We start from the raw sequence: 13,395 nt of genomic DNA on the forward strand, positions 1-13,395 counted from the left end.
CTGGGATAAATGAAGGAACACATCAAATTCCACCCTGCTTCTCATCAGTAAGAAAAACCTTAATTCTAATGTTTTAAATAAATGTATCACTTAATTTTACGTATAAAAATCAATTCTATAAATTTTCCCAGTGTTGAAGATAATGAAACACTAATTTCTGGAGGTGCCCCCATGGCTCAATTAAACTATCTTCTTAACATTGCTTCATGTTGAATGGTCACATCAGTCATGGATAGCTTCTTTTGGCTTACCAGAGACCAAACCTAGAACCTGGTCCCCTCATAAGAGGCACAGGGACCAGGTGACAATATGCCATCTCACCAGAAAAAGCTCCCAGAAAGTCATTGCAGCTTTACAGACAATTAGAAGGTTCACAGAAAATGAAGTCTTGAAAATCGCCAAACAAATTCCACAAACGAATCACATAGAACAAGGAATTCACCTCAATGAGCTCTAAATTCGTTAGCATCGATTACTACCACCAGGCAGCCTGACCACTGGCTCCCAGCATACTTCCCGAGCCTGATGGAAAAATCCACAATGAATCTGAAGGGCGGGAGGAGGCAGGGAACCACCGGGGCTCCTCCAGAAACTGCAGTTTCATTACATTAAATGCTGGGTTTCAAGAGGGTGCTCCATATAGCTCCCTGAAGACACCTGAAAATCATGAGCTTTAGAACAAGGAACCAAGGAAACTGGATCAATCAGCAAGGTGTCCACTGAGACAGACCCTTTGGCATGCCGTAACAGTGAAGAGCCACCACGAGACAACAAATGATGCACTCCTCGCTGAATCAACTAAGCATCACCACAGGACCCTTCCAGAAGCCTGTTGACTCATTCTTTGCCAGAAAAAGTGATGGCTGCAAACAAAATGCCTGCCAGGGCCAAAAGAACAAAACTCCCACCTCCAGAGAAGAGCCCGAAGCTCCCCAACCTGACAGCTGGATGTGAGAGGCAAAAAGAAAACTGCCTTGAGAAAAACATCACGAGCTGAAGGGGAAACCATAAACAGAGGCTAGGAAAGAAAAGCCAAAACATGGTCAAGGGACCAGAACAGCTCAGGAGCATGAGCTGGCCAGAGGTGGAAGAATGCACGAGACACCTTGCAGAATGGCACAACGGAGGTGTCGACACCAAAAGTGAGTAACAGCAGCTCCACTAAACTCGAATGATAAGTGGTGACAGTATTTGGCATACGATGCAGATCATGAAACCAAGACAAAAGAGTGAACTGAAACTGAAGACAATCAGAAATACAAGAGACAAATAAAAGAGAGAGAGACGATCAGAAATATAAGAGACAAATAACAGAAAGAAGAGACAAATACCTGTAGTGGTGAAAAGAGTGCCAAGCTACCTCAAACTGTCACCACAAAGATGCAGGTGGGACACCAACAAAACAGCCACCCACCCACATGGGTGGTTAGGGTGCCAGTGGCTGTGTGGATAGCACGCTTGACACGTGATTCTGTGGCCCGGGTTCGATTCCCAGCGCCGGCAAGAAACGACGGACAGAGTTTCTTTCACCCTAATGCTCCCCATTACCTAGCAGTAAATAGGTACCTGGGAATTAGTCAGCTGTCACGGGCTGCTTCCTGGGTGTGTGTGTGTGGGTGTGTGTGTGGGGGGGGGAAATAGTAGTTAGTAACAGTTAATTGACAGTCGAGAGGCAGGTCGAAAGAGCAGGGCTCAACCCCCCGCAAGCACAACTAGGTGAATACATACAAATAGTGATAGACGCGAGTCAGAAACTCCAGATGTGTTAGAGCAAAAGATAAGTTCGAATCAACAAAGTACACTGCTGGGCTGATCTGCTGCAAGAGGCCGAGCTGCAGAAAAATGCCTGGGTTTGGAATCTGGGATAGAAACACCGGAAACCAAGGCTGGGCTGGCTACCAAGGAGTCAGTAGGTAGTATACATAAAATATACTTCACCTCAACCAGTCTAGTCAAAAGGCATCCCCAGTGCAAGCCTTACAATTGGGGAATGGAGCCTTCCAAGAGGGAAGGTGTTGGTTCAATACCAATGCAAAAATGTCCACTTTGGGGAGACCGAAACCAACAGAAAGAATTGTAATTTAAGGTTCACACTGTGGATTCGAGCCAAAAGTCAGACAGCCTGTCTGTACTAACACCACACATAATAAAAGCTTTGAAAGAGTAATTAGGAATCAACTCTCCAGTTTTATGAAAAACAATGAACTTTACAATCCAGGTTAACATGGATTTAGAGTGAGAAAATTGTGTCACAGCCCACTGGTGTTGTGACCTAAGATTGTACTGAATGATTAGCTAGAGAATTTTGTAAGTTTTTCAAGCATATGAGTAAGTGGTTTGGAAACTAATGATATGTGCGCAGAAAGAGGAGCATCAGAGGTAGAACATTCCTAGATGACAGAGCCAGAGTGCATGGGGGATATTGTGTGAAACTTTGGTTCGGTTTTAGTGGAAGCCTCAGGAATCCTTGTGGGTGCAGTAGTACCCCAAGTTGCAATCCTTTTTACCATGTCGTGACCTAGTTGACTGGAGCATGTGCCTGGGAACACACAGTGCATAGATTCGAATCCTCATCATGGCCCCTATGGATTTTCTCTAAAATGGTCTGAACTCCATAGGGGATACCAAAGCAAATCCATGTGAATCACAGAAGGTGCAGCACGAGAGGGCAGAAACCTCCAGAAAAACAATGAATCTACATTGCCTAGCAAAACACAGAAATAAATCCTGCTTGCTTGATATCTGCTTGATGGGGTTCTGGGAGTTCTTCTACTCCTCAAGCCCGGCCCAAGGCAGCTTGACTTGTGGGAGCTTGGTCCACCAGTTGCTTGGAGTGGCGTGCAGGCCCACATATCCACCACAGCCCGGCACTTCTTGAATAAAATCATCTAGCTTTCTCTTGAAGATGTCCACGGTTGTTCTGGCAATATTTTGTATACTCGCTGGGAGGATGTTGAACAACCATGAACCTCTGATGTTTATACAGTATTCTTTGATTGTGCCTAGGGCCCCCCTGCTCTTCACTGGCTCTTATTCTACATTTTCTTCCATATCGTTCACTCCAGCATATTGTTATTTTATTGTGTAGATTTGGGACTTGGTCCTCCAGTATTTTCCACGTATATATTATTTGATATCTCTCTCGTCTCCTTTCTAGCGAGTACATTTGGAGAGCTTTGAGATGATCTCAATAATTTTTGTGCTTTATCGTGTCTATGTATGTCGTATATGTTCTCTGTATTTCCTCTATTTCAGCAATCTCTCCTGCTCTGAAGGGGAAAGCGAGTACTGAACAGTACTCAAGATGGGACAGTACAAGTTATTTAAATAGTACAACCATTGTGATGGAATCCCTGGAGTTGAACGTTCTCATAATCGATCCTATCATTTTTTCTGGCTGATGCAATATTTGCTTGGTTATGCTCCCTAAACATTAGGTCGTCAGACGTCATTACTGTATTCCCAAATCCTTTACATGCTGCTTTCCTACTATGGGCAGATTTGATTGCGTTTTGTATCCTGTATTATGTTTAAGGTCCTCATTTTACTGTACCTGAGTACCTGGAATTTATCAATGTTAAACATCATGTTATTTTCTGTTGACCATTCAAAAACTTTATTAATATCTGCTTGAAGTTTATTAATGTCTTCAGCAGAGGTAACTTTCATTCTGATTTTTTTGTCATCTGCAAAGGATGATATGAAGCTGTGACTTTTGTATTTTTGTCTTTAAATGATATGAGAATAAGAAAAAGCAGTGGTGCAAGGACTGTACCCTGAGGTACAGGGCTTTTAACTGCACTTGAACTTGATTTTATATGGTTGACTGTTACTCTGTGTTCTGTTCGATAGAAAACCGAGCATCCAGCATCATACTTTACCGGTTATTTCCATTGACCTCATTTTGTGTGCTATCACTCCATGGTCGCATTTATCGAATGCCTTTGCAAAGTCTGTGTATACCACGTCTGCATTCTGTTTATTTTCTAATGCCTCAGTGATTTTGTTGTAGTGGTCAAGTAGCTGTAAGAGGCACGATCTTCTCGCTCTAAATTCACGTTGGCCTGGGTTGTGAATGTCATTGCTCTCCAAGAAACTGGTGACCTGACTCCCGATCACTCTCACAAATATTCAAGGGGGAGCAGCTGAACAATCCAATTCATACATAGAAGATGATAAGAAAAATGATCCCCTGCAATTAAAGACCCTCTGTGAGGGAACCAGGAAGGGCTGAAATCTACCCAAGGGGCATTCCTCATGCTCCCCCACAACCCCAGAAACCTGCCACTGAGGCCCCAGGAAGAAGGCTCAGGGCAAGGGGCAGTTGTGAAAGTGAGCACCAAGAAGCCAGAGTGGAACTAGAAGGCTCAACTTGACTACCTCCACCTCTGACATGGAAGTGATGCCCCTTGGAGAAGGTCGAGCTACATCCCAAGCTGTACCCTGACCCGACTTTGAAACCCTCACACACTTCGGAGCAGGAATCATGGGAAAGGAAGACCCCTAAACACCACAGGGGCCAACTTCGGGGCTTCCACCTAATCAATATGCCCACGAGTGCTTCACAAGAAAACTAAGCCAGTAAAGCAGCAGTTGTTTGGAAAGCCTCCAGTGATCTAGTGAGAACACACCTCACAGGACTCCAGGTCTTAAACATCAATCCAACAGGCAGCATGGTGGGGATAGAAAGAACGATCATTGTCAGGTAGCAAAGGCAACAAACACCCTTCAATTCCTGGAGATTCCCAGGAGCCTAAAGGAATGAAACCAAGCAGGTATCCCTGGCACTGGTGCTGCTCACCAGATAAACATACTAACAGCAGCCTACACCACCAGTCTACAAGAGGCGACCGCTGTGTGCTGTGTAAACAAGTCAGTGCACCACAACACAAACCCGGGCATTCCTGGGTTGTGCTGGGGCCTGTTCACCAGGGTTGGCTCTGGTGGACAGGCCTCACAGGGGTGAACTCCTGAACACATTTGATAAGGGAAACTCTGGCTAATCAAGGGTAATCTTATTGGTTACACAGAAAAGAGTACCCAGAGTACATGCAGCCCAAAACATCCAACGAGCCAAGCCCACACAATCCAGAACCAAAATCCACATGTGAAGCCTACATTAATACAGGAAACAATATACTGAAGCAAATGCCCCCCTCCCCCATAGGATAACCAAGTCCAAGGATGGCCGGCACTTAGCTTGAAGCTCTGGGGCTTGCCCGCGAGATAGCATGATGAAAAGACTGCTAGCAGGTGAGAGGACACTGGTATCAGGAACAGAAATGGCTTGGGGAGCCAGTTTGGAGTCTCGGCCAGACTGCCTGGTGGTGATAATCAATACTAATGACTTTTGAACTCATCTGAGTGAATCCCTTGTTCCACGTGACTCGTTTGTATTAGTTGTTCAGTAGTTTTTGAGTCATTTTCTATGAACCCTCCAGTTGTCTGTAAAGCTGTGCTGAGTTTCTGGAGGTTTTTCTAGTGAGGAGGCAGATTGTCACTTGCTCTCTCTGCCTCTGTGAGGGATGCCAAGTTCTTGCTCTAGTCCCGTGGTAGGCCAAACAGAACTATCCACGAGTGATGTGACCTTGGAGGATGAAGCAATCTCAGGAAGATAGCTTCATGGAGCCACAAGGGGCTCGCTCCAGAAAACTCCTGAACAGTATACTTAAGTAAATGAATATCTGAAAATACAATCCATATGCAGTATTTTATCTTTATTCAAATTTATTAGGTTCAAAATAAAATTTAAAATTTATGAGGTTTATAAATAGAAAAATGTAAGAAAAGGGAAAGAACAAGTAAATCAGGTAAAGGGGAAGGATAAGTAAATCAGGTAAAGGGGAAGGATAAGAAAATCAGGTAAAGGGGAAGGATAAGAAAATCAGGTAAATATAAGGAAGTTAGGAGTGTAAAGGAAAGGTAAGAAGTAAGGAAAAAACTATCACTGAATGTAATGAAACGGTAGTTTCTGGATGAGCCCCGGAGGCTTCCTGAAGTTATCCCACTGATCAAGTGCCATACTACTTGAGTGTCAGTCGCAGAGTTCTTTGTATGCTTTGTATACCTTACCCCTAAATGTCAACCCATGTCTTACTATTTTTAAACAATGCTGTTTGTTGACCAACTTGTATATTGGCTATTTTCTACCATATTCCCCCCTATTTTATCTTTTATTTTTTTTCTTTCAATGCAATTTATACTTTAAGCTCAATTACTATTAAGTTTCAATCTAAGTGTTTTTTCCCACCTCACCTTGCCCAAAATGCTATGTGTACTAGTGGCTTTAGGTATTGTATGTACTAGCTTTATCTATAAATCAATCAGAATGTTTGTAACTCTGCATCTATGTATGTATTTTTCCTAAATAAAATATTATTATTATTATTATTACTGGGGACCATGAGACAGAACCTGCCCCCCCCCCCTTCTCAGAGTGGCACAAGGAGCAATGGCCCATAAACACTTTACATTTAAAGTATGCCATCTTGCCATCAACCAGGAAAGGCACCCAGAAAGGTAGGCAAATCAAAACAGACTAACTCTGATTGAAAATTACGACCTACGTCCTCTAAAGAGCAAAAGAACTCCTCCAAAAAGAAAACAAAAATCCATCTAACCAACCCCCGCTCATTAGTGCCACCCCATCCTTATGGGGAAAGGGGGAGCTGGCCTGGGTAAGCCAGGTCACCTGCCAGCCATTTCTCTGAATGATGAAAGCTGCCAACTGGAGGGAGGGAGGGAGGGTGTCAGGGAGCCTCCAGGGCTCACCTAGAAGTTGGTGTTTCATTTCAACACTTGTTTTCTGTCTGACAATGACCTGACAGTCGAGGAACGGTGCAATATATTCAGGAAGACGCTGAAGCGAAGAGATCCACCTCTGGGAGCTCGTATATCCAGCAAAACCATGAAGGAATCGGCGGCGACCATCCACTCCAAGGAAAAAGGAATGAAGTGAGACAGATCATCTGCCAGAACACTGGACACGCCCTGAATGTGAACAGCACCGAGAGCTAAACCCCGAGAACGCAGCAGAAGAGCTACCAGAAGTGACCAGCTCCAAAGAGCCACGGATGAAATAGCCCCCCCCTCCCTGGTTGAGACAAGGAACCACCGGGAAGCAGTCTGAATGGAGTCGGATCACTGAGCCCAGAGGAATCCGAATCCTCCACAGCACTTGTCACATCACCGCAAACTCCCACACCATGCTGAGAGCTTGATGCATGGAAGGCCACCAGCGCCCTGGCCAGACTGGTGATTGCTGTCACAAAGCTTCAACCGACAGATGAGGTGTCGAGGAACATCGAGTAAGGGAGGAGGAAGGAACCATGGCACCGAAACCTGAACTTCAAGAGGAAGCCGGTGATGCAGCAACCGGCACAAGGCCACTGGGTAAACCTGGATCCCCCCCTCAACAACAGCCAACAGTGAGACTGCAGCCGGAGCAAGGCCGCGGGAGGGAGAAAAGAAATGCAGTCCGAGAATCCCACAAAAGGTTCAGCCAAGTCTGAACCCGAGACGAAACCAACTGGGACTTCCACCAGGTCACCAGGAACTTGAACCCAGCAAGCTGGAAAAAGCTAACCAGATCCCTGGCTAGCAGACAAGCAGACCGGCGGGGAGCCCACACCAACCAGTCATCGATGTACTCGAAGACCTAGCAGATGAAGAAGGGCCACCATGACCCAAATCAAGCATGTAAAAACATGAGGCACCAGATTCAGCCCAAAAGGAGGACAACTGAAGTGGTAAGCTTGTTGCCCCACCAAAAAACCATACCAATCCCTGAACCAACAATGACTAGGGACATGCCAAACACATCCCTAAGGTCAAGGGAAATCATCCATATGCCCAGCTGAAGGACGCCGGATGTGGGACAATGTGGTCATACAAAAGGAAGGGCAAGGAGGCAACCGGTTCAGAGGTAAACCCTGGATCAACTAGTTCAGATGTTACCTTGGAACAACCACACCCAGGGTAAAAAAAGCCAGCCTCCCCCACATTGTCCTGTTAAAACTCGCAAAAAGGCTGATGCGAACTCCGAGAGCCAGGCTTCCGAGCAAAGTGAGCACCACGCTGACCAGACGAAGAAGACAGCACCAGGAACACTTCCAACTCGGCTGCTGGAACCACAGGTCTACCCCGACCCAAAGAAGCCCAAACTCTGGCCCCGACACCTTCAGGAGGGGTGGGAACGACCCCCCCTGGACACAAAAATCTGAAGTGAGACAGTAACAAGCAGAGGCCGCCGACAAAAACTGAGAGACATTGTCCGTAGGGACAAAGAGACAAAATGTAAAGCTGACTGAAGAACCAGGGCCCAAGCAGAATCCAAAGAGCGAGCCAGCACAGCCTGCTGACACATGAGATGGGAGGTGAAAACATGGAAACTGCCTCCCTGAGGATCGGCGCAAACAGCTACAGGAAGGCAGATGATGCTGAAGCAGCCGAGACAAAGACCCCAGCCAAGGGCTTCCCACCCAGCGACCCCAAATCTTCTGAAAACCAATACGAAGACAGCTCCAGAAGCCCAAAGAATCGATTCCTACGAGTCCGAAGGTCGTAGGCCACCAAGACAGCCGAAAGAGTGGACCTGAGCATGCAAATGCACCAGACCAACGTCACAAGTTGAAAAACCAGACTTCAGGAGAGGACATTATGGTGACCTTAGAAATTTTTTTAGTGAGTATAATTGGACAGACTTGATGCTAGGCAAGGAAGTGAATGAGATGTATGGCAAGTTTTGTGAAATATATGATAAAGGCACAAAAAAATTTATACCAAAACAGAGATGCAGAACTAGGAAACAGGATTGGTTCAATAGAAATTGCGAGAGGGCTAGAGACCGAAAGACACAAAAATGGAATCAATACAGGAAGAGGCCGAACCCCCAAACATACCAGCGATACAAAGATGCGAGAAACAACTACACGGCAGTGAGGAGAGAGGCAGAAAGAAATTTTGAAAAAGGGATTGCGGACAAATGTAAAACAGAACCAGGTCTATTCTATAAATTCATAAATAACAAATTGCAGGTAAAGGATAATATTCAGAGGTTGAAAATGGGAAATAGATTCACGGAAGATGAAAAGGAAATGTGTGAAACACTAAACGAAAAGTTCCAAAGTGTGTTTGTACAAAATGAAATCTTTAGGGAACCAGATACAATAAGAATTCCAGAGAACAACATAGAACACATAGAGGTGTCTAGAGACGAAGTGGAAAAAATGCTCAAGGAGCTCGGTAAGAACAAAGCAGCTGGCCCAGATGGCGTTTCACCATGGGTTCTGAGAGAATGTGCATCTGAGCTCAGCATTCCACTTCACCTGATCTTTCAGGCATCCCTGTGTACAGGAATCGTAGCAGACGGGTGGAAACAGGCTAACATAGTTCCAATCTACAAAAGTGGCAGCAGGGAAGACCCCCTCAATTATAGACCTGTATCATTAACAAGTGTAATAGTGAAAGTATTGGAAAAACTAATCAAAACTAAATGGGTAGAACACCTAGAGAGAAATGATATAATATCAGACAGACAGTATGGTTTTCGATCTGGAAGATCCTGTGTATCGAATTTACTCAGTTTCTATGATCGAGCCACAGAGATATTACAGGAAAGAGATGGTTGGGTTGACTGCATCTATCTGGACCTAAAAAAGGCTTTCGACAGAGTTCCACATAAGAGGTTGTTCTGGAAACTGGAAAATATTGGAGGGGTGACAGGTAAGCTTCTATCATGGATGAAAAATTTTCTGACTGATAGAAAAATGAGGGCAGTAATCAGAGGCAATGTATCAGAATGGAGAAATGTCACAAGTGGAGTACCACAGGGTTCAGTTCTTGCACCAGTGATGTTTATTGTGTACATAAATGATCTACCAGTTGGTATACAGAATTATATGAACATGTTTGCTGATGATGCTAAGATAATAGGAAGGATAAGAAATTTAGATGACTGTCATGCCCTTCAAAAAGACCTGGACAAAATAAGTATATGGAGCACCACTTGGCAAATGGAATTTAATGTTAATAAATGTCATGTTATGGAATGTGGAATAGGAGAACATAGACCCCACACAACCTATATATTATGTGAGAAATCTTTAAAGAATTCTGATAAAGAAAGAGATCTAGGAGTGGTTCTAGATAGAAAACTATCACCTGAGGACCACATAAAGAATATTGTGCAAGGAGCCTATGCTATGCTTTCTAACTTCAGAATTGCATTTAAATACATGGATGGCGATATACTAAAGAAATTGTTCATGACTTTTGTTAGGCCAAAGCTAGAATATGCAGCTGTTGTGTGGTGCCCATATCTTAAGAAGCACATCAACAAACTGGAAAAGGTGCAAAGACATGCTACTAAGTGGCTCCCAGAACTGAAGGGCAAGAGCTACGAGGAGAGGTTAGAAGCATTAAATATGCCAAAACTAGAAGACAGAAGAAAAAGAGGTGATATGATCACTACATACAAAATAGTAACAGGAATTGACAAAATCGACAGGGAAGACTTCCTGAGACCTGGAACTTTAAGAACAAGAGGTCATAGATTTAAACTAGCTAAACACAGATGCCGAAGAAATATAAGAAAATTCACCTTCGCAAATAGAGTGGTAGACGGTTGGAACAAGTTAAGTGAGAAGGTGGTGGAGGCCAAGACCGTCAGTAGTTTCAAAGCGTTATATGACAAAGAGTGCTGGGAAGACGGGACACCACGAGCGTAGCTCTCATCCTGTAACTACACTTAGGTAATTACACTTAGGTAATTACAAGGAAGCACAGAAGCAAAGAGGCACTCAACGAGAAACTCAAGCGAGCCCCCAAGAATATCTGCAACACTAATGTAACCTCCCACCATTCTAGCATGCAGAACAAAAGCTGTGCCAAGCCCCAAGCGAAAAGGGGCTTGGTGCAGCTTTTGCGCCAAGAGAGCGAGAGAGAGAGAGAGAGAGACAGAGAGAGAGAGAGACAGAGCGAGAGAGAAAGACAGAGCGAGAGAGAGAGACAGAGCGAGAGAGACAGAGAGCGAGAGAGAGAGACAGAGAGCGAGAGAGAGAGAGACAGAGAGCGAGAGAGAGAGACAGAGCGAGAGAGAGACAGTGAGAGAGAGACAGAGTGAGAGACAGTGAGTGAGTGCATGTGTAATTACATAGTTAAGATACTGGATGAGAGCTACGCTCGTGGTGTTCCGTTTTCCCAGCACTCTGTCATATAACGTTTTGAAACTACTAACGGTTTTGGCCTCCACCACCACCTTTGTGTATGTGTATATATGTGAACATGTACATGCATGTATTAACATGAGTAATTTTCTACTTACGTTCACCAAATGCAGTGGCAGTGGCAGCTTTGAGCTGCCTGGAGTAGCGTGCTCTCTGTGACAAGCATAATGCCACGGTGAGGACAAGCAGGAGAGTCAGGAATACGATCACACCAACCAGCCACAGAAACAGAAGGTCTTCCTCCGCTGTTCCAGCAGTAATCAACTCTGCACGCTGAGTGTCCAACACATTTAATTCCTAGGCAACACCAGCGAAGATGTTAGTAAAGATTTGGCTTGCGTTAACAGCCACCAAAGCCTCTAGCAATTGTATCTACCAATACAACTAATCCCCTCTAATATTAGGCCAAGAAAACCTTACCCTTTAAAGCTTTAAAAAGTAAAAGGTGAAGCTACAGCTACTTGCTAGTACTGCATTAATATATAGAAGAGAGAAAGAATTGTATAAACAATTATTTATAAGAAGAAAATGTAATTGGAAAAAGGCAAATACAAGAAACAAAAAAACCTAAAGTAAAATGCAGTATTGGGACTTGTATGCAATTCTTGAATAAACCAAGTGCTGGTAGGATGTTTACCATGGTTTAGCAAAAGAACCTCAAGGGCAAGCTTTAAGTTGAGAAATGAATCAAATGAATATTTAATCAAATAAAAAATAACATGAATATTAATGGAAAAGTACAACAAATGGATTTTGCCATGTTAATTGTATTTGTTTATTGTGGTTAAAGTGATAAAGGACCTCAAGAGATATGTGTGTGTGTAATTACCTAAGTGTAGTTACAGGATGAGAGCTACAGTCATGGTGTCTTGTCTTCCAAGTACTGTACTCTTTGTCGTATAACGCTTAAAAACTACTGACAGTTTTGGCCTCCACTACCACCTTATTTAACTTATTCCAACCATCTATCACTGTTTGCAAAAAAAAAAAAAAACTTTCTAATATTTATTTGACACCTTTGATTTCTTTGCTTGAAACTGTGTCCTCTTGTTCTTGAATTTGCTGGTTTCAGGAATTCCTCTTAGTCAATTTGGTTGATTCCTTTTAGTATTTTGTAAGTGGTGATCATATCACCTCTTTTTCTTCTGTCTTTTGGCATGTTTAACGCTTCTAGTCTCTCCTCATAACTCTTGTTTTTCAGATCCAGAAGCCATTTTGTAGCATGCCTTTGCACCTTTTTGTGTACTCATTTATTTGTGCCTGCAGGATCGAGCATTGGCTCTTGGATCCCACCTTTCGCCATGTCCCTATCATATCTAGTTTTAAAATTATGAATAGAGTTGGCTTTCACAACCTGCTCCTTAAGTTCCTTCCATTTTTCCCACTACTCTCATGCTAAAAGAAAACTTCCTATCTTCTCTCATCTGAGTTTCCAGCTTCCACCCATGTCCCCTTGTTCTGTTAGTATTTAGTGTAAACATTTTGTCTATTTCCACTGTAAATCCCTCTAAATATTTTATATGTTTATATCATGTCTCCCCATTCCTTTCTTTTTTCTAGTGTCATCAGGTTCAGTTCCTTCAATCCCTATCCCCTTGCAATTCTGGGACGAGCCTTGTTGCAAACTTCTGAACTTTTTCCAGTTTCCTTATGTTTCCTTAAGGTGGGATACTCTGAGACTGGTTTCACATAGAAAGTATAAAGTGCCCTAAATGCCTCCTTACTTAGGTTTCTGAATGATGTTCTAACTTTTGCGAGTGTAGAGTACGATGTGTCGTTATCCTATTTGTGTGTGCCTCAGAAGTTTGATCAGGTGTTACGTCCACTGTCAGGTCTCTTTCTCGAATCATCATAGGTAGGTAGTTTCCCTTCATTGTGTACTGTCACTTTATTCTCCTGTCACCTAATCCCATTTCTATAACTTTACATTTACTTGTGTTGAACTCCAGTAGCCATTTCTCTGACCATCTCTAACCTGTTCAAGTCCTCTTCGATGATCCTACAATCCTCATTTGTCACTCTTCTCATTAATTTAGAATCATCCACAAAAAGCAACATATAGGACTCTACTTCTGTAGAAATGTTGTTTATGTATACTGTATCAGAAATAGATCTGGTCCCAACTCTGTGTGTGTAATTTTTTATCTAAGTGTAGTTACAGGATGAGAGC

General features: G+C 43.5%; 1 protein-coding gene across 7 annotated transcripts in view; it reads right to left on the bottom strand.

The window, feature by feature from the left end:
• Cad88C (cadherin 88C) overlaps window positions 1–13,395 on the bottom strand; it is a 243,228-nt gene that overhangs the window by 14,689 nt on the left and 215,144 nt on the right. For 6 of the 7 annotated variants that reach the window (XM_069329540.1, XM_045742227.2, XM_045742219.2 and 3 more), the window contains one exon: window positions 11,324–11,522. In XM_069329540.1, the coding sequence (XP_069185641.1) occupies window positions 11,324–11,522 (199 nt within the window). The remainder of the gene's footprint in view (window positions 1–11,323; window positions 11,523–13,395) is intronic. The other variant, XM_045742235.2, reaches the window with a different exon arrangement.

The sequence above is a fragment of the Procambarus clarkii genome, chromosome 22, assembly GCF_040958095.1.
Source record: "Procambarus clarkii isolate CNS0578487 chromosome 22, FALCON_Pclarkii_2.0, whole genome shotgun sequence".
NCBI lineage: Eukaryota > Metazoa > Arthropoda > Malacostraca > Decapoda > Cambaridae > Procambarus > Procambarus clarkii.